Source organism: Diabrotica undecimpunctata, chromosome 2 (assembly GCF_040954645.1).
Source record: "Diabrotica undecimpunctata isolate CICGRU chromosome 2, icDiaUnde3, whole genome shotgun sequence".
NCBI classification, from domain to species: domain Eukaryota; kingdom Metazoa; phylum Arthropoda; class Insecta; order Coleoptera; family Chrysomelidae; genus Diabrotica; species Diabrotica undecimpunctata.
Genome location: NC_092804.1, coordinates 11,173,267 through 11,199,315, shown reverse-complemented (window position 1 = coordinate 11,199,315; position 26,049 = coordinate 11,173,267). Strand labels below are relative to the sequence as shown.

Below are 26,049 nucleotides of genomic sequence, written 5' to 3'. Positions count from 1 at the left end.
TATATTATATATTATTAACTCCTAAGTTAATACAAATACTAAAGGTTATTGACAATAAAAAAATAGAAACAAAAAAACATCAAAACTATTTCATCTTTGCATTCAAAACTACAAAAATGTAGTATATTATAGCATAAATTGTACTCGGTGCAAAGCTGTGTATGTTGGTAAAACCGGGAGAAATCTACCAAATCGTATTATTTCCCACAAGGGTGATTGTAGAATAAAAAAAACCATCTTGTGCTTTGGCAGAGCATGCAATTGACAAAGATCATATCATAGATTTTAAAACCATTAAAATTTTGTGCAATGAAGGCACTAAATTTAAAAGAACCTTTATCCAACTGGTGTGTATTAGTAAAACTGATAATAATTTAAACAAAAGATTAGAAATTCAAAATGCAAGTAAAATTTATAATTACATTATTTCTTTATAATTCATTCATAAAACCATCAAAACCTCACATTTGTATTTTTATTTTTTGTTTACTTGTTACATGTTTTTGAGTATTTGTGAATATTAAATAAATCGTTTTTTAACAAAATTTTTATGTTCGCAATATAATTGTTAAAAACAAATTACACTACAAACTAACTTTCTCTCAAAGTTGGCATTCATGACATTAAAAGCGTTATTTGTACTTTCTATTGGTTGCTATTCTAATTTATTTAAATTTATCAAAATTCACAGTTGATTTTCTGTATATTATCGACCGTCAAATAAGTAAAACTAGTGAGAGGGATTGCAAATTGCAAAATTAGCAAATACAGCAACCTTAAATACAAAACCATATTCTCTAAAATTTAAGATCGGACACCAATGACGTATAATAGCAATATCATATATTAATTACAGTGTTTAGGTTGCCAGGTATGTTATATTGGACAAACCGGACAATGACTGAAACAGCGAAACACACAACACAAAAGTGACTGCAACGGGAGAAATAAATCATATGCTGTTGTCGAACATTTTATAAAAACAGCCCACCAGTTTGATTATAACTTGAAAATGTTGCAATCACAAAAGAAGATTGTTTATCGAGATGTGTATCAATTGAACTAAGAATGCCGTTAATAATAAAACAGACACTATATAATTTTATTTAAGCTTTGATATCTAAGCAAAAGTTATTGTATTTTAAAAACATTACCAGTAATTATTTTAGTGTAATTCGTAGTCCTGCGATGTGCTGGTTTGCATTTTAATGATTCCACTCTGTGAATTTTATTTGTTTGTATTTATGTTATGTGTTCTATGTATTAATTGTTTTTTTAAATAATTTTAGTGCACTCCTGATGAAGCTATTAAACATTAGCGAAAAAGCGAGTTTGGCGAGATAATCGAATCGTTTTATTTTTTGACCGAATAACTGGATACGTGTTTGTGAGTAAACGGATATTAAAAATTAAAATTCTTGCACGAGAAAAATGTATGTACAAGAGAACGTTTAAATGATATTTTGCACTATTTCTGCATAAAAAAAATTATCGATGATATCATCAGACTCAGATAGACGACATAATAAATTAAAACAATCTGAGAGAACTCTCATTTAGAAATAATAATCGAACCGTTTCAGAATTTTGCTCTAAAGTCTCCTGTTTTTAAAATACTGAATTTATTCGTTTCATTTAAACGCTAGAATATATCAATGATATATTAATAGTAACTGGAATTTCAATAATACTAGTCTGAAACATTTTTCCATCCACAATTGTTTTATCTCGATTTTTAAAACTTTTTTGTGATTAAACCATGTATTGAAAACGGCTTATGACCAAACACAATTAATTAAGGTTCTATTTTACAATTTTTGAAATATTAACCAAAGTTATTTCAAAAATTGAATTTTGTGAACTAAATAATGAAAATAATATGAACGAAAAATTGATTTAATTTTTAAGCTATATGAACTGCAAAAGCTTTATTATTTAATTTTAAATGATTATTTGTTTACACACATAAATTTATAAATGAGGGAAATTTTTCTCCACTTCTTGCATTATTTTTCTTTATTTAAAGAAGAACGTCGCAACAACCATAGGTTATTAACGACTATATACCATTATGACTATATACGATGACTATATATGACGACTATATACCATGTGTTACATGACTATATACCATCGTGATATATGTATAGATTTATTATAGTCTCTAATATTCTCTATCGGAAATATATTACCTAGCATGTCGGATAAATTGTTGGGATAGGCGACAATGAGGCCGTTGGGGTTTATAATGTTGGCAGTCATTTATGAATGAACAACCAAAGGAAAACATAAATTTATTTCACAGGTAGGATAAATGGAAGGTAGTTCAATATTAAAATCTAATAAGTATCTATTAGCTCGTTCATAAATAAGTACAGGACCCCTATTTCTTTTTTGATAGACTTCCTGGAACTTGTTACTGTTAATAACAGCATGATGGAGAGCTGGATTTTTTGGACTGAGATTTTATATTCGAGACATATGATAGAGTTGAGTATTTTCTTCTGAGGTTTAAGGGTGGCTCTCCAGCTTCACAGAGTAGACTGTCCACAAGACTGGTGCAACCTTCATATAACGGCTGAACTCTGAAGAGTATCCAAAGTTTTGAGAAATGCTTGGTTTGTGGAGTTATACACAACACATCCGTAGTCCAATTTTGATCTAATTAAAGCTCTATATAAATTTATTAGAGTTGGAAAATCTGCTCCCCGATTTTTATGTGATACAGATTTCATAATGTTTAGTCCAGCTTGGCGCTATAGTCTTAGCGAGTGTATATGACTTGTCCAGCTTAATTTTGAGTCCAGTTGCATGCCTAGGTATTTTATTTCTTTTGTATATTCTATAAGAGAATTGTATTAAAATAGATTTGGGAGCTTTTGTGGATTTGATTTTCGTGAAAAATGAATAGCTTTTGTTTTTGTGGTAGAAAACTGGAGCCCAATATTGTTAGACCACGATTCTATCGACTTAAGAGCTGTAGCAATACGATTATGAGCAGATAATTTGTTTTTATTTCTTGCTAGAATAATTACATTAAAGAAATTTTTACATTAATGAATTTGGCTAAACAATCTTGATTGCATATAAATGCTTCGTGAATTTCTGATTCCAATGATATTTAGTTATCTAATATTAATCTATTTTTCCTAAATCCACTTTGTTTGGGTATAATAAGATCTTTATGTTCAATATACCACATGAGTTGATTGGCAAATACCTTTTCCAGCAACTTACACATTGCATTCGTGAGAAAGATTGGTCTATAGGATTCTGCTTCAAATTTAGGTTTACCTGGTTTGTATATTGGAACTATGATTGACGAGTTCCATATTTGTGGGAATACCTTAGTGATCTATATGAAATTAAAAAGTTGCAATAATAGTTCTTGGCCTACTAGTGGTAGGCCATAGTAGCCATAGTTAAGAGTTCAGTAAAACTTCTAGGATTGTTTATTGATGAAGTGTCATTGATTAGTGGTATTCCTTTATTTTCTTCGAATCGTTTATTATTTAAGAATTCTATTGAATAGCTTTCATCACTAAAAGCGGTACAATATTGATTTGCCATTATTTTAAATATGTCGCATTCGAAAGTAAATGTCTGATTGTCTTTTATTAAGTACTTTATAAAGTGATGTGAATTTTTTCCAGATATTATTATACTTCTAATCATATTCCAGATTTGACCAATTGAAGTAGATTTATTGATTTCTGAAACAAACTTTTGCCATGACTCTTGCTTGTTTTTTTTTAATAATAAATCTATATTTAGCTTTTATTCTTTTAAGTTCCAAATAATTTTCAGTAGTTTCATTGTATGATTCTATGCAGTATTTTACAAGAAAACATTAAAAATAATATGTGAGGACCTTCATCAACGTGGAATATCTATAACTGGTGTGGCATTTTCAACGCAGCTGGTATACTTTAGCGGTAATAACACTCTTATACTGTTAATTTACACACTTCTAGTTCTAGTTTAAAATTTAAAGTTTGGTTACTCGTTTAACAACTGTTTTTAATAATTTCGTGAATTTTATTCCCTCTAGCACCGTCACATTTAAACTCGGATGTTGGCAATATCTTCCTAGTCAGTTATCGCTTTTTTTTATATATGTATGTTACGTCAGTAAAGAAACTAAAGCCAGTTTGCAGTATTTATGGAGCTGCAGTTTTGTAAATGATGGATAATACCGGTGACAGCAATACTCCTTGGAAAACTTGAATTTCTGGTAGTTTGACTTTGGAGCGACGTGACAGAACTATATAAGAACCACAACAGAAGTGTTACTTCCTCATGAAGAAAGAAATATATGAAAAATGTCTACTATGTTTATTATACCGGGTGTAGCAAAATTGCTGAATGTAATTTTTGGGATTTGCCTTAAAATGTTAGTTAAAAGAAACGATTAAGAGTAAAAAACATTAATATCTTTAGAATATTATGCATTTAAGTAAAACTTACAAATTTCTCGATATTAAGCAGCTTTTTAATGAAGTTTGGCACAATAGTTTGTGCCTTAGTACCTTATCTTAAAGTCCTATATTAACGAACGTTCGTTCCAAGTAAAAAATCAATAATGATTTTTCAACCTATCACTCAATCCAATCCGAAATTTCTCAGGGAAGTGTCTTGGGTCCTTTCCTGTACCTAATCTTTACTGCTGATGTACCTATTACAGATGACGATACAGTGGCGACTTTTGCCAATTATACAGCTGTTTTAGTTTCAAACAAAGACCCAGACATAGTATCTGAAAAGCTCCAAAATTACTTGCATACATTAGAGAATTGGTTGACAAAATGGAAAATTAAAGTCAATAAAGAAAAATTAGCTCAAATCACATTTACAACAAGAAGACCACAAGTTAGTCTAAACAACGGCCTCATTCCTGCCAGAGACGTCGTGAAATATTTTAGGTTGGATTTCGACCGAAAGCTGACCTGGAAGCAATACATTACCGCCAAAAACGTCAGCTTAATATATAATTAAAACAAATGAATTGGTTATTTGGCAGAAAGTCACAACTGTCATTGGAGAACAAAATACTGTTTTACAAAGTCATATTAAAACCAATATGGACTTATGGCGTAGAACTTTGGGACTGTAGCAAGCCTTTAAACACAAAATTATGTGAATTATATATTAGTAAATTATATCAGCCACCAAGAGAGGAATGAAGACTGAAGAGGATTTGGCCCGAAGACTTGGTTACATAGGTGAAAATGGAGAACTGTGACTGAACGGTGCCCAAATCAAGTCAATATTGTCATAAAATTTACTAATTACTTAATGTACTGTTTGTGAGTAGGTTGTAAATATGCATTTATACATAAAAAACAAAGAATATTGACTTTCAGTCTATCCATTCCTTTTTAAATTATGTAATTTACTAGCTGAAAAAACTTCTTACTTTCCACGTTCCCATTTTAAAAATACGCAAGTAATAATCTATTGGTTGCATAATACCGTATTTTATTTAGCAACAACTTTCAATTCAGTATAGTAAGATTATTTATTTATTCTTTATGGAATTGGCTTGAAAAAAACGAAACATTTTATTAATCTAGCCCTATTCTGAATACGAATAGAAAACGTGAGCATCAGAAACTCAATTTATTTTACAAAATGAAAAACAGGAGAGTCACGCTTCCGATCAAACATTATAAATCGTTTTTGTTTGAGGTAAATTTTTAGAAGGTGGAGGTAAATAAAAAGTGGCAGGAATTCCCTTTGGTATTTAAAAAATATCTGACGCTGCCTGTGTTAACGCTTTAAAATATTCTCCTAAATAATTTAAAGTATGTTCCCCCAGGTATTTTAAATTTCCATCGGCACGCCGACAAGCCGATGTAATCGATTTAAAAATGGAATTTTTCGAAATATATTTATTGGTAGCGTTTCAGATTGCTCAATATTTTATGGGATCAAGATCACATATTTGAAAATAAATATTTATGTATCATTTTATTTACTGTTAAAATACAGAACCAATAGAATTATGATTTTAAAAACAATTTATTTATTTATTGATTCACGAGATGTCCCCAATTTTACAAAAATTTAACAAAAATGGAATATCTTAACAATCCCAACAAAAATACTACAGTAGGGCCTCGCTAATCCGGACTCCTTGTTTGGCGATCGCTGTAATCTGGCCGGGCAATAGGGCGTAGGTGCGGGGGGCGCCGTGAGCCAACCAACCTGTCAGTTTTTTTGTTTATCGCCTTTCGTGTTTGTACAGTGTCAATTTAGCGTGCTTGCTAACATCATGGCGCCGTCACGTATACATTCAACATTAACAATAAAAGATAAATTGCGGTTTATAGAAATGTTAGATAAAGGTGACAGCTACGCTATCATTGCTAGAAGGTTTGGTATAGACAGGTCAACTTTGGGTGACATAAAAAAACAGTCAAAATGTTAAACTTTGTAAGCCTAACAGAACGTGGTACCGGTGTACGAAAAATACTGAAGAAATGTTCCTGTAAGTGGTGATATGATTTGTGAGAAAGTTCGTGTTTTTGATCGCCAGATTATAAACTCCAATATCGAGTTTAATGCAAGCCGGGGATGGTTAGACAAATTTAAAAAACGCCACGGAACAAGACGTTTAAAAATGGTTGGTTAAAAACTATCCAATGATGAATCCGCTATCGGACCATTCCAACTAAAGTTACAGAGAGTTATTAGAGAAAAAAAAATAACAGCGGAACAAGTGTAAAATGCTGACGAATCTGGTTTGTACTGGCAATTATTGCCCGATCATACTTTAGCCTATGCCAATGAGAAGTCGGCTTTCGGAAGAAAAAGATTAGAGTGACATTCGTGCCTTGTGCAAATGCGGCTGGAACCCATAAACTTTAATTTCTTGTTGTCAGAAAATCAAAACACAGGAATTTAAACCAACACATCTTCCTGTTTTTATCGTGGACAAAAAATGCTTGGGTTATGAAAGACTTGTTTCTTCAGTGAATTATTTCAGTGAATTCAGTGAATTTTATTGTTAGATAATAATTGTCCTGGGCATCCATTAGCAGATGAACTTATTTTTGAAGATGGCAAAATTTTTGCCAGCTAATTTACTGCCAGCTAACATCACGGCCTATAAACAATGCCTATATACTACCAATGGATCAGAACGTTATACAAAATGTGAAGTTAAATTACCGCAAATTACTTTTGCTTAACTGTCTTGCATTATGTTCTGACAACCTCATCGACACATTAAAATCTTTAAATAAAGGACACTTCTTTTGGCTAATTGCTGGGCCGATGTTAAGACATCTCTTATTAACAAATCATGGAAGAGTTTGCACCTTGAATTTCTCACTGATAATGATAAACTAAAAGATGATGTTTCCTTAGCTCAGATTTTTAATAGGTTGAGGGGACCCAATGATCCTCAAATAAGTGGTGCAGAAGCTCAAGAATGGGCTGGTGGTGGTGCTGAATGAGGAGATTATGTAAACGGCTATGTGTAAGGACGACGTTAAAATTCTCGCTTCCAAAAAGTTGGTAGTTTATAGTCAGTAGAAGCTTTCAACACAGCCAAAAATGGGCTGAAGAAAACGAATTTGATAGCCACGAAGGTATGTTTCTCTGTCAGCTTAGAGATCGGGCTTTTGAAACAAAAGTGCGCAAATTATTAACAGAAGAGCGTTACAGACTTTTTCAAGAAAAATGAACTAATGTTTTATTTAAACTCACTATTTTTCTTAAATGGTTGTAATTTTTAATATTTTCATTTTTTTTTCACAGATTTACAAATCAATTGAAGAAACTAAGGTTAAACATATGTTTTATTACCATTAAGGCTGTTTTATCGGTGCACCAAAACATTTGGACACGTTATTCGAAATTATGTTGCCTTCAAATTGATGGTCTTACTTTTTTTATTTTTTTGAAACTTCTGTTGAAAAATTGGATTAGACTGTTTAACGTTCTATTATAACCAAACTTTTTACGCCCATCACTTGAAAGAGTTTTTTTTTCTGTAATCGTTGGTTTTTTTTTCACCTTTCTGTGTCCAGTAATAATCGAGAAAAGCGTGTTCCAACTTTAAAGAAAATTGCTAAAATATACTGAAATCTAATAGTGAAACGTGTTACTCATCATTGTCGCATAGTTTCATCTTTATCGCCTTCGTGACGTCAAATCTCATGAACGTACGGTCAGTTAGTTCGCTTGAATTAGAATCCATTATCAGTTATTCATTCTTGTATTTTCTTCATCAACTTGCTTAGTATTTACAGTTTACAATATTCTTAGTTATTTTGAAAACATTGAAATTCTTTAGTTTACGGGTATGTTAAGTAATATATTATTAGTTTAGTGGTATAAGTTATAAGTTCTTTAGTTTACGCGTATTTTTAAGTATTACATTAGTTTACTGATATAAGTTATCAGTGGCAAGATAAGAAATGAGTCCCAGTAAACGTCCTAGGCCAAGTAAAAGGAGAGCAATTGCACTACAGTAAGTATTTATTATTTATATATTTACAACCGTTTTTAAAAGCTTTTATTTAACTTGACTTATATGTACGTTTTTTACGTAGTCAATTTTGTTCGTCATATATATAAATTTTTATTTTTTAAGTTTGTCGGTCTTTTTAATAAAACACTTTATTTTGCTTAGACGTTTCGGCCACTTGAGGTTTTCAATACACTCTTTATTTATTAAAACATTACACTTCTAACATATTATTTTCACAATACACGTTATATTTCAAAATTCACAAAATGCATGTTTATTCCTTGAGATGTGAAGAAGGAATGGTAAATTTGAGCGTACACATCATATGGTAGATATTTCAAAGCATTTCATAAGTCGTAAACCAAAGATTATACACAAAAGATTAAGTTACATTTATGAAAAAATCCGACTAACATTCCCTATTAAGAGAAAAGAATATTTTGTAGCGATACCTGAGTTTGCGAAACTCACGATATGGATACTGAAATGTTATGTATATATATAAGTAGGTAATAGAATAGAAGCATTTGACTTATGGGAGTACAGAAGAAAATTTAAAACTAATTTGGGTCGATACGGTTATAAACAACGTCGTTTTGTAAAAGGAAAGAAACAAAGGAACATGAGATGTTAAACATCGTGAGTTTCGCAAACTCAGGTATCGCTACCAAATATTCTTTTTTCTTAATAGGGAACGTTTTTTCTTGTGTAGGGATTTTTTCTTAAATGTAACTTGATCTTTTGTGTATAATCTTTGGTTTACGACTTGAATGATTTACGACTTGAATGGTTTACGATGAAATGCTTTGAAATATCTACCATATGATGTGTACGCTCAAATTTATCATTCCTTCTTCACATCTCAAGGAATAAACATGCATTTTGTGAATTTTGAAATATAACGTGTATTGTGAAAATAATATGTTAGAAGTGTAATGTTTTAATAAATAAAGAGTTTATTGAAAATCTCAAGTGGGCGAAACGTCTAAGCAAAATAAAGTGTTTTATTAAAAAGTCCGACAAACCCAGGAAATAAAAATTTCTATTTAAAAATTTACGGTCAGGAAATAACAAGGTATATATATATATATATATATATATATATATATATACATATATATATATACATATATATATATATATATACATATATATATATATATATACATATATATATATATACATATATATATATACATATATATATATATATATATATATATATATATATATATATATATATATATATATATATATATATATTAGTTTTGAGTTTCTTGAACCGTACTATATTTAATATAAAATTAGTATTTCTTGGGTTCAACGTTTCAGGCAGGAAACCCTTGCCTTTGTCAAGATTCTAAAATGTACAGGTATGTATAAGAACAAACAGTTATTGTAAAATATGTATATATTGACTTACCAAAACGTAAAACGGGACACAGACATTAATGAACTGACAAATAAAAGTTGATATCTGATATCTCATGGTTTACTGTCGTTAGTATATAATTATTTTTATATGAGCGTATCATTGATGTTCAAATAAGACAAAAAAGATACACAAAACCTAACACCATAAAAAAATATAACACCATAAAAAGCTCTTAAAGTCATAACATATCTCCATTTTACCTTTTTTGAAAACATAAATGATACGCTCAAATAAAAATAATTATATACTAATGACAGTAAACCATGAGATATCAGATATCAACTTTTATTTGTCAGTTCATTAATGTCTGTGTCCCGTTTTACGTTTTGGTAAGTCAATATATACATATTTTACAATAACTGTTTGTTCTTATACATGTACATTATACATAGAATCTTGACAAAGGCAAGGATTTCCTGCCGAAACGTTGATTGCTATGGAAAATAAAATCTAGTTCCACAAGTAATATATATTTTATTGAACCTAAACCCAAGAAATACTAATTTTATATTTATAAATATATATGTATATATATATATATATATATATATATATATATATATATATATATATATATATATATATATATATAGCGTTGATTACGTTCTTCACAAACACCCGTTGTTCGTTTTATTTTAAAAATATTATAATAGTTCATTTTCAGTAAGTTCATATTTTTTTCCTACAATAATTTTGTTTCTTTCTCATATTTTTAGAAACTTAAAAATCAAAAAAGTTACTTTAAAGAAAAGTTCTTTATCAAATAGTTCCTTCCATCAAGGATTAGCAGAAACATCTACTTTACCTAGTTGTAGTGTCGATTCGTAAGTAACCCTTTTACAAATGACTATATTTTATGATACCTAATTGGTAATAGTATTGAATACTTAGTAAAGTAAGTAAATACATTGTTCATGACCTTACATATTATTTGTTTATGGTCAAAACATTACCAAGGTTTTACTCTTAAATAATAATAATAACCAATAATATCATTTGCAGAAAATACTTTAAATTTTATCGTTATTTCTAGTGACAGCTCTCATTCTCAGTCAATTGAAATTGCATCTCAGCAAAAACCATATTTTTCGGTAGAAGGTAGAAGAATAGTGGACATGAACTTTTTCATTAAATCGATTCAAGGTTTGAATGATCATTCTCCATTTTCATGCAACTTTTCTTATATGGAGATTATCAAAGAAAAAATGGACGGACTGATAAGTACATTGACTTTTAAATGTAAAATGTGCAATATTGAAAAGGAGATAGCAACAGAGGATTCTGGTAACAATTCAATGAACTTGAATGTAGCACAAGTGATGGCTACTGTATCCACAGGGTCTGGTTATTCAGACATACAGCAGCAACACGCTGCATTAAATATACCTGTGATGTCCTACAGGCAGTATGCAAAACATACGGAGACAGTTGCAGATATCATCTGCCAAACACTTTGTGATTCCATAGAAGAGGCTGGACGGGAGGAATTAGCTTTAGCCAAAGAAATTGGTGAAGTAGATTCCGACGGAAATGGGTTAATAACCGTTATAGCTGATGGTGCTTGGTCCAAAAGATCGTATAAAGTAAACTACGATGCTTCTTCAGGTGTAGTAAGTGTGTTGTATTGACAAGATAGACAATCTTTCTATATATTTTGTTTTTTAGGCTTGCATAGTCGGTGCCAAAACTGGAAAGATTTTATTTGTTGCTACAAGAAATATATACTGTATTATATGCGCGAGAGCTGCAACAAAAAATGAAACAGTTAAATCCCATACATGTTCTAAAAATTGGGAAGGATCATCCACGTCCATGGAAACTGATATAATAGTTGAAGGTTTTAAAAGAAGTGTGGAGATGCATCGATTAAAATACATACAGTTAGTGGGCGATGGAGATAGTAGTGTATATAATTCATTATGCATTAAAAAACCATATGGTCCAAATATTTTAATAAAAAAAATTGAATGCATAAATCACCTTTTACGCAATTATTGCAGTAGATTAAGAGATTTGGCAGCAAAAAAAATTTCAACTAAAATGAAACCTGTGGCGCCAGAACTAAGAAAACGTTTGTCTAGTAATATACTAAGATTAAGACTAGGAATCAAAACAGCGATAGCCTACAGAAGAAATGAAACAAATAATATAGAAATTCAAATGAAAAACCTAATAAAAGACATAAAAAATTGTCCGTACCATGTCTTTGGACAACATACAAACTGCGATCAATATTTTTGTAAAGGATCCAAAGAAAACGAAATAAACTTTGTTATCAAATTAGAAGAATGCGGATTATTGAATGACATTCTCTCGTGTGGGAACAGACTAATTCAACATACTCATAGCTTATTGTTGAATATGAATAATAATGCAGCAGAAACATATAACTCTGTGATTTCAAAGTTTGTTGGGGGTAAAAGAATTAATTTTGTTTTGAGAGGTAGCTACGATACACGGTGTAAAGCTGCAGCGATATCATTCAATGAAAGAGAACATTACTTTAGTGACCTACATAAGAAAATGACCATGAAAAGTCCAGGAAAATATACAAACAAATACATCGATCAAATCAAAAGAGTAAGGAACAAAAGAAGACTGCGTAGAGAATTACACCCAGTAATAAAGAAAAAAAGAAAAATTGCACCTGCTGATAAAAATTACGGTGCATTAGATATAGAAATACCAACAAGCGAGAAAGAGAGTTTTTTGGAATCTTTACAAAAAAGTAATGAGGAGATTGCAAAAATAGAACAATCTACCAGGGGTCAATCTACAAATTTTTTGTGGAAAGAATACAGGCATAATCGTTTAACAGCCTCTAATTTTGGAATTGTATGCAAATTGAGGAAATCTACAAATCCTGCAAACACCACAAAAAAAATATTGTTTTCAGATTTTCACGGATCTGCTGCTACAAGGTGGGGACAAGATCATGAGGCAATTGCAAAACTGGAATTTGAAGCAAAATATAATTTAAAAGTACGCGAATGTGGATTATTCATTTCTGCAGAAAATCCGTTTCTTGCAGCGAGTCCGGATGGCATTATTGATGACGATCATATCGTAGAAGTAAAATGCCCCTATTCGGCTTGTAAGTTGACCCCAGAAGAGGCTGTTAAATTAAAAAAAATTAAATACCTAACACACGAAGAAAATACGTTAAAATTAAAACACACCGACAATTATTTTTATCAAGTTCAAGGACAGCTAGCAATAGCTCAGAAAAAATATTGCTACTTTATTGTTTGGACACCTATGGGTTTTATTGTTGATAAGGTACGTATTTATATTAGTTTATAAACGTATTAGAAACCTTTTTTTCATGTCAGAATTTTTAAGATATTCAAACAATATTTTTATGATTACTAGTATTATTATTTATGTATCATTATTTATCGTATACTTAATACTGATACCTGCACATACTAAACTACAACAACTAATAAATATTTTCTAATTGTAGATAGAAGCCAAGCCGGAATTTTGGAAGCAAATATTGCCAAAATTGAAAAATTTTTATATTGAAAATATGTTGCCACGTATTTTAAGTAGTTAAAAACAAAAGCATCTTCAGATTACTTTCTTCTTCAGAAGAAAATACAAAACAGGGTGTTTTAAAATAAGAAAGAAAATTATCCACGATTTGTGTTTTATTCATCAATTGGATACTTTTCTTATGTAACTGCAACCTATAAATATATTAAAATAATGTATATTCCATTCCGAGAACTTTTTCCTCACAGTGCGTCGCCTCGAAATACTTGCCAGATAAATACATTTACTATTATGATGGTTTTGCAGGTACCAATTTTTTATAGATAAATAAAAATATTTTTTGTTTAATTTTTACTAGGTTAATATCGGTTTTCTCTAACAAATAAATAACTTCATGGGATCATTTTTAAGCTATAACTGCGAAATTGTTTATTTGTTTGTGACAACAAGTTGGAATTTTTTCGATATTTTTATGTTATTTTAAATTTATTATAAATAAACACCACGATGTTTTTTGCAGTCACGTTTCACAAATTTTTATTCAATACTATATTTAGCTAAGACATATAAATTAAAAATGTGATAATTCTTTTTAAAACATTATCTACGATAATCAATCTGAAAAGGTATTCCCGACAAAACTTATTTGAATGGAGAATAATGCATTTGTTGTCATTAAACTACCCGTCGGCCGGCGCCACTGAGTAAAGATCGAAACAAGTTAACACTGTGTAGATTTCAAATTAGGGAGCTACGTAGGTCTGACGTAAGCAGTGTAGAGAAGTAAGTGATACGCCCATTTCAAATCGCAGTGTACTTCAACTGCTAAAACAGCCTTAAATATAACATACTATAATTGGGAATCATCGATAATCCGAAAAGGGTCTTGTTTTTGCCTCTCCGGATTAACGAGGTCCTAGTGTACTACTAAACATTAAATAATGATTAAATAATTGATAAATTATATTAAACAAATGCTAAATTAAAATAAGTTAAACTTTCCTTAAAATCGTAGTAAAATAAAATGAATACTCCAAATTAAAGGTCTCTCGTCTTCGATCTCTAACATACTCAGTCAAAGCGTGCTGAAATCTTACAGATTTTGTATCCACCAGATCATATGGTGATTTAAGTCATCTCTCAGTGTCTGAATTCTATTAATAGGAGAGAATTTGTCATACTTTGTATGATAGTGTTTTATAAAAAACAAAGAAATGTCTCTAAAAGAATTCTAGTACTACGTCTAAACTTCATACGATAAATTAGAACAGTCAGTGGTATGGTCAAATATGTGAATTTAGAGTTTAGAATTTATTTCAACTTCAATACTTCAATAACTTCAATATATATCACAAACAAGAACACATTTAAAACAGACAAAGATTTATGGCAAAGTTACGGTAAACAGTTCAGTGGATGTTCTGCAATGTCATATATTTTTCTGAGCAGTAAAAGCGATGTTTCAGGTTAATGAAAAGCCGGAGAGGCTAATTAATTTTAAATTTTCTTCACTTTGTCAGTGCTCCGAAAAATATATGACGTCATATAAATTTTGATCTGCAAGAAAAGCATTGATCATATCGGCTTTATTTTTGAAATACACTTCAAATTAACATGAAACATGCTTACCGTACCTTGTCGAGTTAGTATATTTTGATAAAAGTTTCTAGAAACTTCCAGGTTAAGCCTAGGTCTTCTAGGTTTCTTCCTCCGTCTTCTTTATGTGCTGAAAATTTCTTTTGAAGTTAAATCTCCTAACTGCAGCTTCTTTGTTTATTAGGTTTGTAGACTTTGTCAATTTTATCGAAAGAGAAAGATACCTTATATGTGGAGTATTTCTCAGTTCTATGCCATTCCACGCAGTTAAAAGTAATATCGGGTACCGTCTCACCCAAGAATTTTAGAAGATCATCGGCTTTCATATCAACAGCTATGCAGGACACATGTACATGACCTTGTCTAGGAATGGTGTTTACAGTAGACGATTCATTGCTTCCAATAATCGGTTTGTATTTGTTTTCTTTTTTCGATTGAGTATTCCAAGATGAGTGTTCTATTTTTAGATTGTTTTTATTTTCTTTTTTTTATGGCTTATGTATGAATGAGGTCGACTTGTGTTTTAGTTTAATGACAATTTAATGGATACTTGACTGGTAGTACGTGAGTTGCTCGGGCCTGCCTTATGGTTGCCAACATTACTAGAAGATAGACAAATTTGTAAGAATATCATATTATTCTTGCTTCTAGCTATGACATTGATATAATGTACAAATACTAGTATGTATACAAGTTTTGGTATTGTGTATACACTGTATATATAAAATATAGTGTGTGTCTATATTAAATTCACTATGTTTTCTAGGTTCTGCTGTAACACGGTCTATTGTGGACTCCTGTTGACAGAAACTATAATTGTATCCTTCTTAATAGAACCTTATGTGTACCTTAGCACCAACATAAATGCAAAATGGGAACAGGCCACAGAAATTAAGGCGAGAATAAAACGAGCTAGAGCAGCATTTAACAATATGAAAAAGCTCCTCATAAGCAAGGGCTTGTCTATTCCCCTAAAACTTCGTCTAGTTAAATGCTACATTTTTTCGATCCTACTATATGGTATGGAGGCCTGGACGCTGACAGATACGCTCACGAGAAAACTAGAAGCATTCGAAATATGGGTGTACCGACGCATTCTTCGTATATCCTGGTCACCAACATAGAGGTACTCCAAAGAATTGGAAAGGAGAGAGAAATCGTGAGCACAATCAAACAAAGAAAGCTTAAATATCTAGGCTACATATTGATACACGATAAGTACTGTCTACTGCAATTGATTGTCCAGAGGAAAGTAGACAGTAAGCGAGGGCCAGGCAGGAGATTCGAGAGTATTCGGGATGTGGACCTACCGAAGAATATTAAAAATAAGTTGGGTAGACCGAATAACAAATGTTGAGGTCCTCAGAAAGATGAGAAAGGAAATGGAAATCATGAATACGATTAAGATAAGAAAGTTACAATATCTCGGCCACGTTATGAGAGGGGATAAATATGTGTTGCTACAAACCATAATGCAGGGAATAATACAGGGAAAACGAAGTATTGGAAGAAGACGCATCTATTGGCTCAACAATCTGAGAAAGTGGTATAATTGCAGTTCCGTCGACTTGTTCAGAGCTGCAATCTCAAAAGTGAAAATAGCTGTGATGATTACCAACCTCATTTGAGGAGACGGTACCTAAAAAAGAAGAAGAAGAAGGCAGGAGAAGACACTCGTGGCTCCAAAATCTGCGGAAGTGGTTCGGGCTCACATCGGTCGAACTATTCAGAAGCGCCGCAAACAAGATTAGAATTGCCATGTTGATAGCCAACGTTCGAAACGGACAGGGCACTTAAAGAAGAAGTTCCTTCTTAATTTTAGCGCCCCTAATTCTATCTAATATCTATAATCTATCTATCAAATATAACAAATGTTTCCAAATATAAAATCACTTACTTACAGATAAAATATCTCCATTTACAATTCAGATAAAGTGAACACCCCATTTCACACGAAAAATTTAACGCTATTACGAATATTATCTTCACGAATGCCCGTATATTTCCAACGATGGTCGGTGTTTCACAAATTACCTGAAATCAAACTGAAAGATAAAGAAATGAAAATTTCTACCACAATCTAACTATATCCCCCGACGACACTAAAAGGCGTACAAAAGGATATGTTATCCCTTTTCTAGAAATTCACTGACTCGTGAAAAGATATTAGCATATTATCTGTGGCCATTCGGATAGATCGTTCCATTTTATTTGATTGCCTTCAATTGCTATAACCATTGTAGCGTTAAATAATGTATTTGATGCATTTTTCGCTTAAAGCGAGATAAAGTTTATAAAATTCAAATCGATTAAATGTTTGTTAATTTTGGACAAATTCCATAGAATGGTTAATATCTGTATTCATCCCAATAACAAAAAACCCAACGTAATGAAAAGGAACGAATATAAAACCTTTCAGTAGACGCAGCTTGTCTAGGAGACCGGTGGACATAAATGACGGATGACGGTCAATTCTAAAGCCAATCGGAAGCTTTCTAGTTTCTCCGGCTCTGTACCTTCTTTTGGTAGGTACATTTATCGACTGTGTATGATTGCAGTGTTGATGCTCAAACAGTAAGTTTGTTATTTGTAAAACCGGTGCAGTGGACCGTGTGCGTCTAGAGAAGTAATAGAATTTTGTGACTTATAAGTAATTATTTTATAATAAAACTTTATGTTTCAGATATTATGGATTATCAAAAAGGGCAAAAAAGATGGTTAGCTATTTTTGAAGAAGTTTCGATAGGTGAGTATGACACATGAGTATGATGATGAAGAAAAATCGGGATAAGAAGATCATGTAGAAGAAAACTTGGAAAGCGACACGGAACAGGAAAATGAGGAATTAGATGATATGACAGATTTTGCCATTGGTCCATATTTTTTGGGCAAAAATAATAAAATAAAATGGGCTAAGCATATTGCCCATAAGAACATCAGAACTCGAAGTGACAATATTGTTCTGCAGTTTCTGGGTTTATAACAATGTGTTGGGCAGAAAACCGATATTTTAGATATCTGGAACAATCTATTTGATACTGATATGTTGCAAATAATTGTTGATGGGACCAATACAAAAATAAAAGCAGAAGTTCAGTCCCGATCCAGATATATACCCAACAAACATTGATGAAATTTGTGCCCTTTTAGGTCTCTTATATCTTGTAGGTGTAAGATAGGCAAGTCACCTTAATACAACAGACTTGTGGAAAACGGATGACACTGGTTTAGAGGTTTTCCGACTGACAATGAACACCACGAGTAATTTACTAAGGTACATGCGAACTAGATGATATTAAAACAAGGCGTGACAGAGTTAGTTTGGACAAATTAGCGCAAATAAGAGATCTTATTACCAAGTTGGAACGAAAATCAGAAAAAGTGTTTCTCTTATTTGCAATACATAAACTGGGACGAAAAATTGGAGGCTTTTAGAGAACGGTGCTAGTTCCGCCAGTACATACCAAGCAAACCCAATAGATACAGTATAAAAATATTTGCACTATATATATTTGGACTATCTGATGCGAAGTTATTTTATACCTGCAACATGGAAGTAATAATAAATAATGTTAAAAAAACTACAAACAATAAATTATTTCATTGAAATTTTAAACATATACACATATGTTCCAAGTATCTTCTTCTTAAAGTGCCTATCCGTTCCGGATGTTGGCGATCATCACGGCTATCTTTACTTTGTTTATTGCAGCGCGGAACAGTTCAGTGGTAGTCGTGTTATACCACTTTCGTAAATTTTGAAGCCAGGAAATGCGTCTTCTTCTCGGTCCTCTCTTACCATTTACCTTCTCTTGGAGAATCAGCTGGAGAAGGCCGTAACGTTCTTGATTTCTCATTACATGTCCTAGATATTCCAACTTTTTAGTTTTAACGGTCATGAGAATTTCACATTCTTTCCCCATTCTACGCAGGACCTCCACATTAGTAACTCTGTCAACCCAGGGTATACGTAAGATGCGCCTATAACACCACATTTCGAAAGCTTCGAGCCGATTCATAGATGCAACAGTCAGTGTCCACGCTTCCATTCCGTAGAGCAGAACTGTGAATATGTAGCAGTTCAATAGACGGCATTTTGTTTTTAATGATATGTCTCGACTGTTGAAAATGGTTCAACAGTATAGGGAATATAATTGCCTACATTTTTTTAAAGTTTTTGGATATCTGGTACCATAATGGAATTATCGACCGATGTCGTACTAAAAATTCACCTGTACCTATATAAAATATATTGTGTGTCTATATTAAATTCTTTATGTTTTGTAAGCTCTGCCTTAACACGCTTTTTTGTGGACTCCTATTGACAGAAACTATAATTGTATCCTTTTTAATTTTATTTTTATTACAAAGCACTATTTTTATAACCGATATAGTAGACCGTGTGTAACTACTGATACACAAAATTAAACTGCGTCTACTAAAAGGGAAATTAAGTTTTACTGCTACAAAATGATGATGCTACAAAAAACTAGATAGAATAACACGAAATCAACTGGGATTTAAAAGAGGCTTTGGCACTATACTGTACTGATACTCATATAATGGTGTCGAAACGTCAACTGTGAAGTATTCATAAGTCTAGTAATTATAATTATTAAATAAAACACAGAAGCATACATTTTGCACACATATTGCGGAGCACAGAAATACATAATCAGGATGTGAGAATAATTACCAATTTTTAAATAAAGAATAAAATAAGGAATAAGTTTAAAACAAGAATAATCCAAGATCCATAAAGTTTCACTCTATACACACAATATACAATGGTATTATACGATATAATGTAAAAGAAATAGAGCTTATGTAACATAGCGACATAAAAAATGTAAATAAATGAGTCAGAGCAAGCAGAAATTTTAATAATAAACAAGATGCAAAAAGCATTAATCCAGTAGCAAAATGAACAGTAAGAAAACTACAGAAATTGAAAAAGAATGGCATCTACTTTTGAAACGATGCTGATGTATATTTTTTTAGAAGCCTCTAACAGAATAAAAAATACCCTACTTAAAAAATTTGGTGAATTCCTCCGCATCCGCCTTGTGGCGCACTCGCCTTTTTTCACATTTTTTTTGAGTCCCGGCATTTCCCTCCAAACTAACTGTTAAAGGTAATGGATTTTGATAAGAGCTATGAGTCATGCCGATACAGTACACAAGTTTACCTGTTATTTACAAGGTCATAGCTCTTGTCAAAATCCATTACCTATACTATTAGTTTTGTGATAAAATATTTGTTGTTACATTATATCATCCAGTTGGCCTTTCCGGATTTACACTAATTTAAGTAATTCCCTTTCATTATCCATTCATTGTATTCTGTATTACTTGTTGCATAGTCTCCTTCTAGAATTTATATCTCATTTTCAAAATTCACGTTCTTATTCCCTCACCTAGTTAAGAATGGCCGAGCACACCAAACATTTTAAGCTTTAGTCTTAGCTGTATTTACGTGGTGTTATAAAGTTATTCTTGGCAAGATATATTTTAGAATTGACCAATTTTTCCAGATAAAATTTACAGTTAATTAAGCATTCTTGATAACATATTTCTTAATAAAATTGAAATCAAAGACTATCGATTTCGATAAAAAGCTTTTATAATCAAGCAACATACATTTGAAACGTATTTTAAATTAAAATCAACCTCCAAACCAAAAGATAATTACTGACCGTCAAAGTCACAAGCCAACTAATTAGTCATATATTGACTAAAAGATCAAAAAGTTGTTTGATTATTACATTTTATATTGGATTATTGCGAATTTATCAAAGGTATATACAAGGAGCAGTTTTATTAGAACAATATTTTCTAAGCTTTTTTAGATCGGGTAACACTTTTGGTAAAAAAAATTGTTGACGGTCTCCTTGTCTGATCATATACAGTTTATTCTCCATTTAATAACATTGCCAAATTAAGGGGAAAATCTAATCATGTGTGTAAGATTTACAGTTGTTTAATAGAGAACAATAATTTTACTTACTCCATCTTGTAACTAACATATCAAAAAAGTAAACACCATGGTTTAGCGAGGAAGAGAAGACAAAATGTGAAGAAAAGAAGAAAGCTTTTTTATAATACAGAACACAAGAAACACAACAGGCATATAACCACTATAAACGAATCAAAAATGTAACGAATACTTTAGTTAGACAAATAAAAAGGAAATACTGGCAGAGCTTCTCAAAAGAGATGGAACACCACTTCTACGGAACACAAAAAGAAATATGGAGAATGATCAGAGGACAATGATGGAAATGAGGGATCAAGGGACTACTTTGATCCCTATTTGCTAAAGGTGATGGTAATGAGTCACCAACACCAGACGTGGCGACAAACGAAGGAATAAATATTGAGGAGGAAGGGTACAGGAAGTATTAAGAAAATTAAAAAATAGAACATCACCAGGAGAGGACAGAATACCAAACGAACTACTAAAGTACGGAGGACCAGATCTGACCAAACAACTGTTACAACTAATCCAAAAAATAATAGAACAAAATAGAATTGCTCAAGAATAGAGATCAAGCATCCTAATACCTCTCTTCAAAAAGGGAGACAAATCAAACCCGGAAAATAACAGAGAAGTAAATTTATTAAACACAATACTAAAATTAACAACCAAAGTGATAACAAATAAACTTAATGAAATTATTAGACTAGCAGAAGAATTGTTGTGAAGATCATGCACCGACGCTATATTTATAATGAGGCAAGTGCAAGAGAAATCATTAGAATACAACAAACCGGCATATCTATGTTTCGTGGTAAAGAAAGCATTTGACCGGGTCAAATTAAAAGACGTTAACCACTTACTGTACGCAAGAGAGATACCTATAAAAATAATTAAAACGATCGAAAATATCAACCAAAACAATACAATAAAAGTAAAAATAGCAGAAGAACTAACCAACCCTATGAAGCTGGCAATGGAATAAGACAGGAAGATTCCCTGAGTCCTCTACTGTTCAATCTAATTATGAATGAAATAATAAAAAAAGTAAGAACTAAAAAATAATACCAAATGAGAAAAACAACTTAAAATAATCTGCTATGCAGACGACGCAATACTACTCTCTCAAAGTGAAGATGATTTACAATGTATGCTGCTCCAATTTAATATAACCGCCAGAAAGTTTAACATGTTAATTCCCCAAAAAAGACAAATGGAGCTGGAAGGTCAGATAATAGAAGAAGTGATGGAGTTTGAATATCTAGGCATCACATTATCTGGTTACGGAAAGCTTGAAACTGAAGTGGAAAATCAGGTGAATATAGCAAACAGAGCTGCAGGCTACCTGAATGATACAATATGGAGAAATAAAAATATCGGGAAAGAAATGAAAGGCAGAATTTACAAAACAGTCATCAGACTGTTTTGCCCTAATTACTAAATCAAGATCACAAGTCTAAATCACATTTAGGCAGGTTTGGAAAAACTTACTGTTGCCATAAGTAGATTCGATGCCGCTTCCATACAAGCCCAATATATACAATGACCAACTGTGGTGTCATGGTGCCGGAACGCGCCGAAACGCCGTTCCGGCACTGGTTAAGAAAAATAAACATTAAATAGAGAATTTACGTTTTGTACATTAAACACGGAATATAGAAAACGCTCTCTATATTTCGATACAGTAAAACGATTCACACGATTCACTCCGCCCTCCGGGTGAATCGTTGTAGGCCTACTACTGTCTAGTGCACGAAAACCAGAATGTACGAAAACTAGACTGTACTTCTAAGAAACTCTTAGAAGAAATTCACCTTCAAGGTTACCAAAAGATCTCATCCCGTTATTTGACTGCACTAAACTGATTCCATGTAGTTCGTCAGTATGTGAACGAGGCTTTAGTCTCATGAACCAGATAGTGACTGTTTTGCGCACTAGACTCTTAACCAGACATGTTTCAAGCCTTATGTTTATAAAACAATATGGACCAAGTATAAACGAGTGGAATGTGGAACCCTATATGAACACCTGGTTGAGGAAACACCGCACAGCAGACGACACTAGCACACGCACGGCAAAACCTTCTCTGAGACAAGATAATCCATTTTTTCAGTGTTCGTAAATTGATCATCTTTTTAAACTCAATTTCTTAAAGTTAAAGAAAATTAATATATTTAGATATTGTAATTTTGATTGAATGTGAAACACTTTCCTTTGTATGTTAAACACCACCTTTCGTTCCTATGTTATATTGTCATGTAAATAATAAAACTGGTTTATTATAATTGTGTGGTTTAATTTTACAATAAATGGTTACGTTTGTGTCTCCAAAACATTTAAATTAGGCTATGTTATCTTCTTTTCTCACAATTAAAATAAAATAAAAAAAAGCAACAATTCCGGAATTTAAACATTTTTGAATTAAGCAAATGTATACACATTTTAAAATACATATGCAGACGTAACTAAGACTTAATTACAATCTACGTATTTAATCTACCCCCAACGACCGGTTTCGCATACTACAATTTGCTATGCATCTTCAGGTCTTAAGGTACATGGTAAACTAAATAATGTCGGCACAAGAATTATTATTTAGTGATTTAGAAAACAGTTCAAACTATCCTGGTTAGCTGGTGACGTGTGATCATCGTTTTTATTGTAACTGTTTAACAACATGTTGTCTTTAAGTGTTTTTAATTTTAATTTAATATTTATTTTGACATCACAATATTTCTGCCCTAATTTAGACCAAAGTAATTTATCATAATTTGATAATTACAAGTTAGAGTTATTCTTCTTCTTCTTCATGTGCCGTCTCCTCTAAGAAGGTTGGCAACCATCACGGCAATTCGCACTTTCGATACCGCTGCTCTAAAGAGGTCAGCAGAAGTGCAGTTAAACCAAGCTCTCAAAGTATTCAATCAGGAGATGCGTCTTCTTTCGTGACTTTGGAATTATTGCACACTTCTTTTTAATTGGAGTTATTGCACACCCACAAATTATACATCTACCTACATTTATTATCATATAGCTGTCTGTTTTTAATAAATAATTCAATCTTCTTCTTAACATGCCATACACCAAAGTGCGTAGGCGACTATCTCATTACTAGAATTCTGTTCTTGGCGGCGTGACACAGCTCGCCTGTATTGTGTATTCCTGTCCATTCTTTAATATTTCTTAACCAGGATAATTGTTTCCGGCCGGCTCCTCTCCTACCTTCGATCTTTCCTTGTAGGATTAACTGTGGTATTTCATATTTTGCTCCTCTCAATATGTCCCCAAGGTAACCAATCTTGCGTTTTTTAATTAATTCAAAGAGTTCTCTTTTCACGCCGGCTCTATTAAGGACGTCATCGTTTCGAACTCTATCCACCCAAGGTATGCGCATCATTCTTCTCAATGACCACATTTCAAATGCTTCAAGTTTTTTGATAGATGTTTTTTTCAAAGTCCACGTTTCCATGCCATAAAGCAAGATGGACTATATGTAGCACTTGACCATTCTGATTACATAGGAGCGGTCTGATATAAATATCAGACTGGAAATAATACACATCGCATTCATTTCAACAAACAATTACACAATACCTACTTCCTAGTTTAATTGTTAGTATCTCTCCCCTCAAGAACTCTTCCTCTAAATTGTTAAACAGTACAAAAAAACCGATGATCACACATCACCAGCTAACTAGGATAGTTTAAATTATGTTTTCTAAATCACTAAATAATAATTCTTGCACCGAAATCATTTAGTTTGTACCTTAAGACCTGAAGATGCATAGCAAATTGTAGTATGCGAAACCGGTCGTTGGGGGTAGAATAAATTCATTGTGAGTAAGTCTTATTCTTATTTATTTTATTTATTTGAAATGGACTCACACAGGCAACATATTCGAGATTAGAGTAAAATTTTACTTGTAAAAAAGTTAAGGAAAGTGCGTTCCGGCACTGCTAATTTTGCCATGACACCACTGAATTGGCCAAGTAAAATTTTCATACTTTTAGTAACTTTCATACCCATCTTGCTACTTTAGTTTTCGCGTAGTATGGACAAAATTCACCCAATTTTGTTTAAAGTGAGTAACACTTATATTTTATGTTTTTAATCTGATTTTGCCACTTGTAAAATATATTCTTGTCTCACTCTCGTATATTAATGTGTCACTTATGTGTAGTATTATGTATTACTTACTAAACGAATTACTTATTGTTAATGAAAAAAAGTGAATATAATTCGAGAAAATGAACGGAATCCATTAGTGACCAACTAGTTACGTTTTATTTCCTTCTTTTATGTCCGTCTTTATGTACAAAAACTGTCTAAATTGCGACCGAGGCAGTTAATAAGAATTTCTGCTCATTGGGACCTTTTCCAAATTGAGGTCGTTTTTTCACAGGAGAGATAACTGCAACAGCCCTGAATGCGGCAAACGAACCAGACATTAATTTTGTTAAATAAGTAATGCTAATCCTTGCTAACAGGCCATAGCCAGCTTTAGTAATTTAGAATGGGCAGTTCAAATAGAAATAACAAAAAAGAGAATATATTGCTTTTAAAGATGTTTGATACAGATACGTAAGTGTATTTATTTCATGCGATTTGGGAATACATAGAATGAATTTGCTATTAAACTTTCTTACTTTATTATCTTAAAAACAATGATTTAGTACAATAAAACATATATATATATATATATATATATATATATATATATATATATATATATATATATATATATATATATTCATGTAATATCTAGAATTTTAATTTTAAAACTTTACAAAAAATATATATAAAACATTATTAAAATTTTTGATTGATGATTTATATCACACCTTTCAATTTTGTTATCTCAGGTTTTACTCGTGCTTCAATATCTATACTTTACAGCTGATGGGTTAGGTTCAAAGAATAACGGAATAAAACAACATAATATATGAAAATAATGTAATAAAATAAACTGATTAAAATACCTCCAAAAATTATTAGCATACCATGTTTATCAAACAAAATTCGTTCTACGTACGTGAACCTTTAATAATGCATGGATAATATAAT

At 31.7% G+C, this 26,049-nt stretch overlaps 2 protein-coding genes and 1 long non-coding RNA gene across 4 annotated transcripts in view; 2 read left to right on the top strand and 1 right to left on the bottom strand.

Annotated features, from left to right (window-relative positions):
• LOC140434177 (uncharacterized) overlaps positions 1 to 26,049 on the bottom strand; it is a 929,087-nt gene that overhangs the window by 65,925 nt on the left and 837,113 nt on the right. The window lies entirely within an intron of this gene.
• On the top strand, positions 8,151 to 11,193 carry LOC140433185 (uncharacterized). The gene is made up of 3 exons (XR_011949885.1): positions 8,151 to 8,479; positions 10,631 to 10,738; positions 10,948 to 11,193. It is a non-coding gene; the product is annotated as an uncharacterized lncRNA (long non-coding RNA).
• Positions 11,210 to 14,116, top strand: LOC140433184 (uncharacterized). The gene is made up of 3 exons (XM_072521224.1): positions 11,210 to 11,524; positions 11,580 to 13,193; positions 13,381 to 14,116. Exons 1-3 carry the CDS (start codon positions 11,210 to 11,212, stop codon positions 13,471 to 13,473), a joined length of 2,022 nt encoding a protein of 673 aa, XP_072377325.1. The 3' UTR covers positions 13,474 to 14,116.

Excerpts from the sequence above, each read along its gene's own strand:
- LOC140433184 (XM_072521224.1), top strand. The coding sequence starts at position 11,210 with ATGAACTTGAATGTAGCACAAGTGATGGCTACTGTATCCACAGGGTCT. Across the intron at positions 11,525-11,579 it reads ACGATGCTTCTTCAGGTGTA|GCTTGCATAGTCGGTGCCAA; the intron begins GTAAGTGTGTTG and ends TTTGTTTTTTAG. Across the intron at positions 13,194-13,380 it reads TGGGTTTTATTGTTGATAAG|ATAGAAGCCAAGCCGGAATT; the intron begins GTACGTATTTAT and ends TTCTAATTGTAG.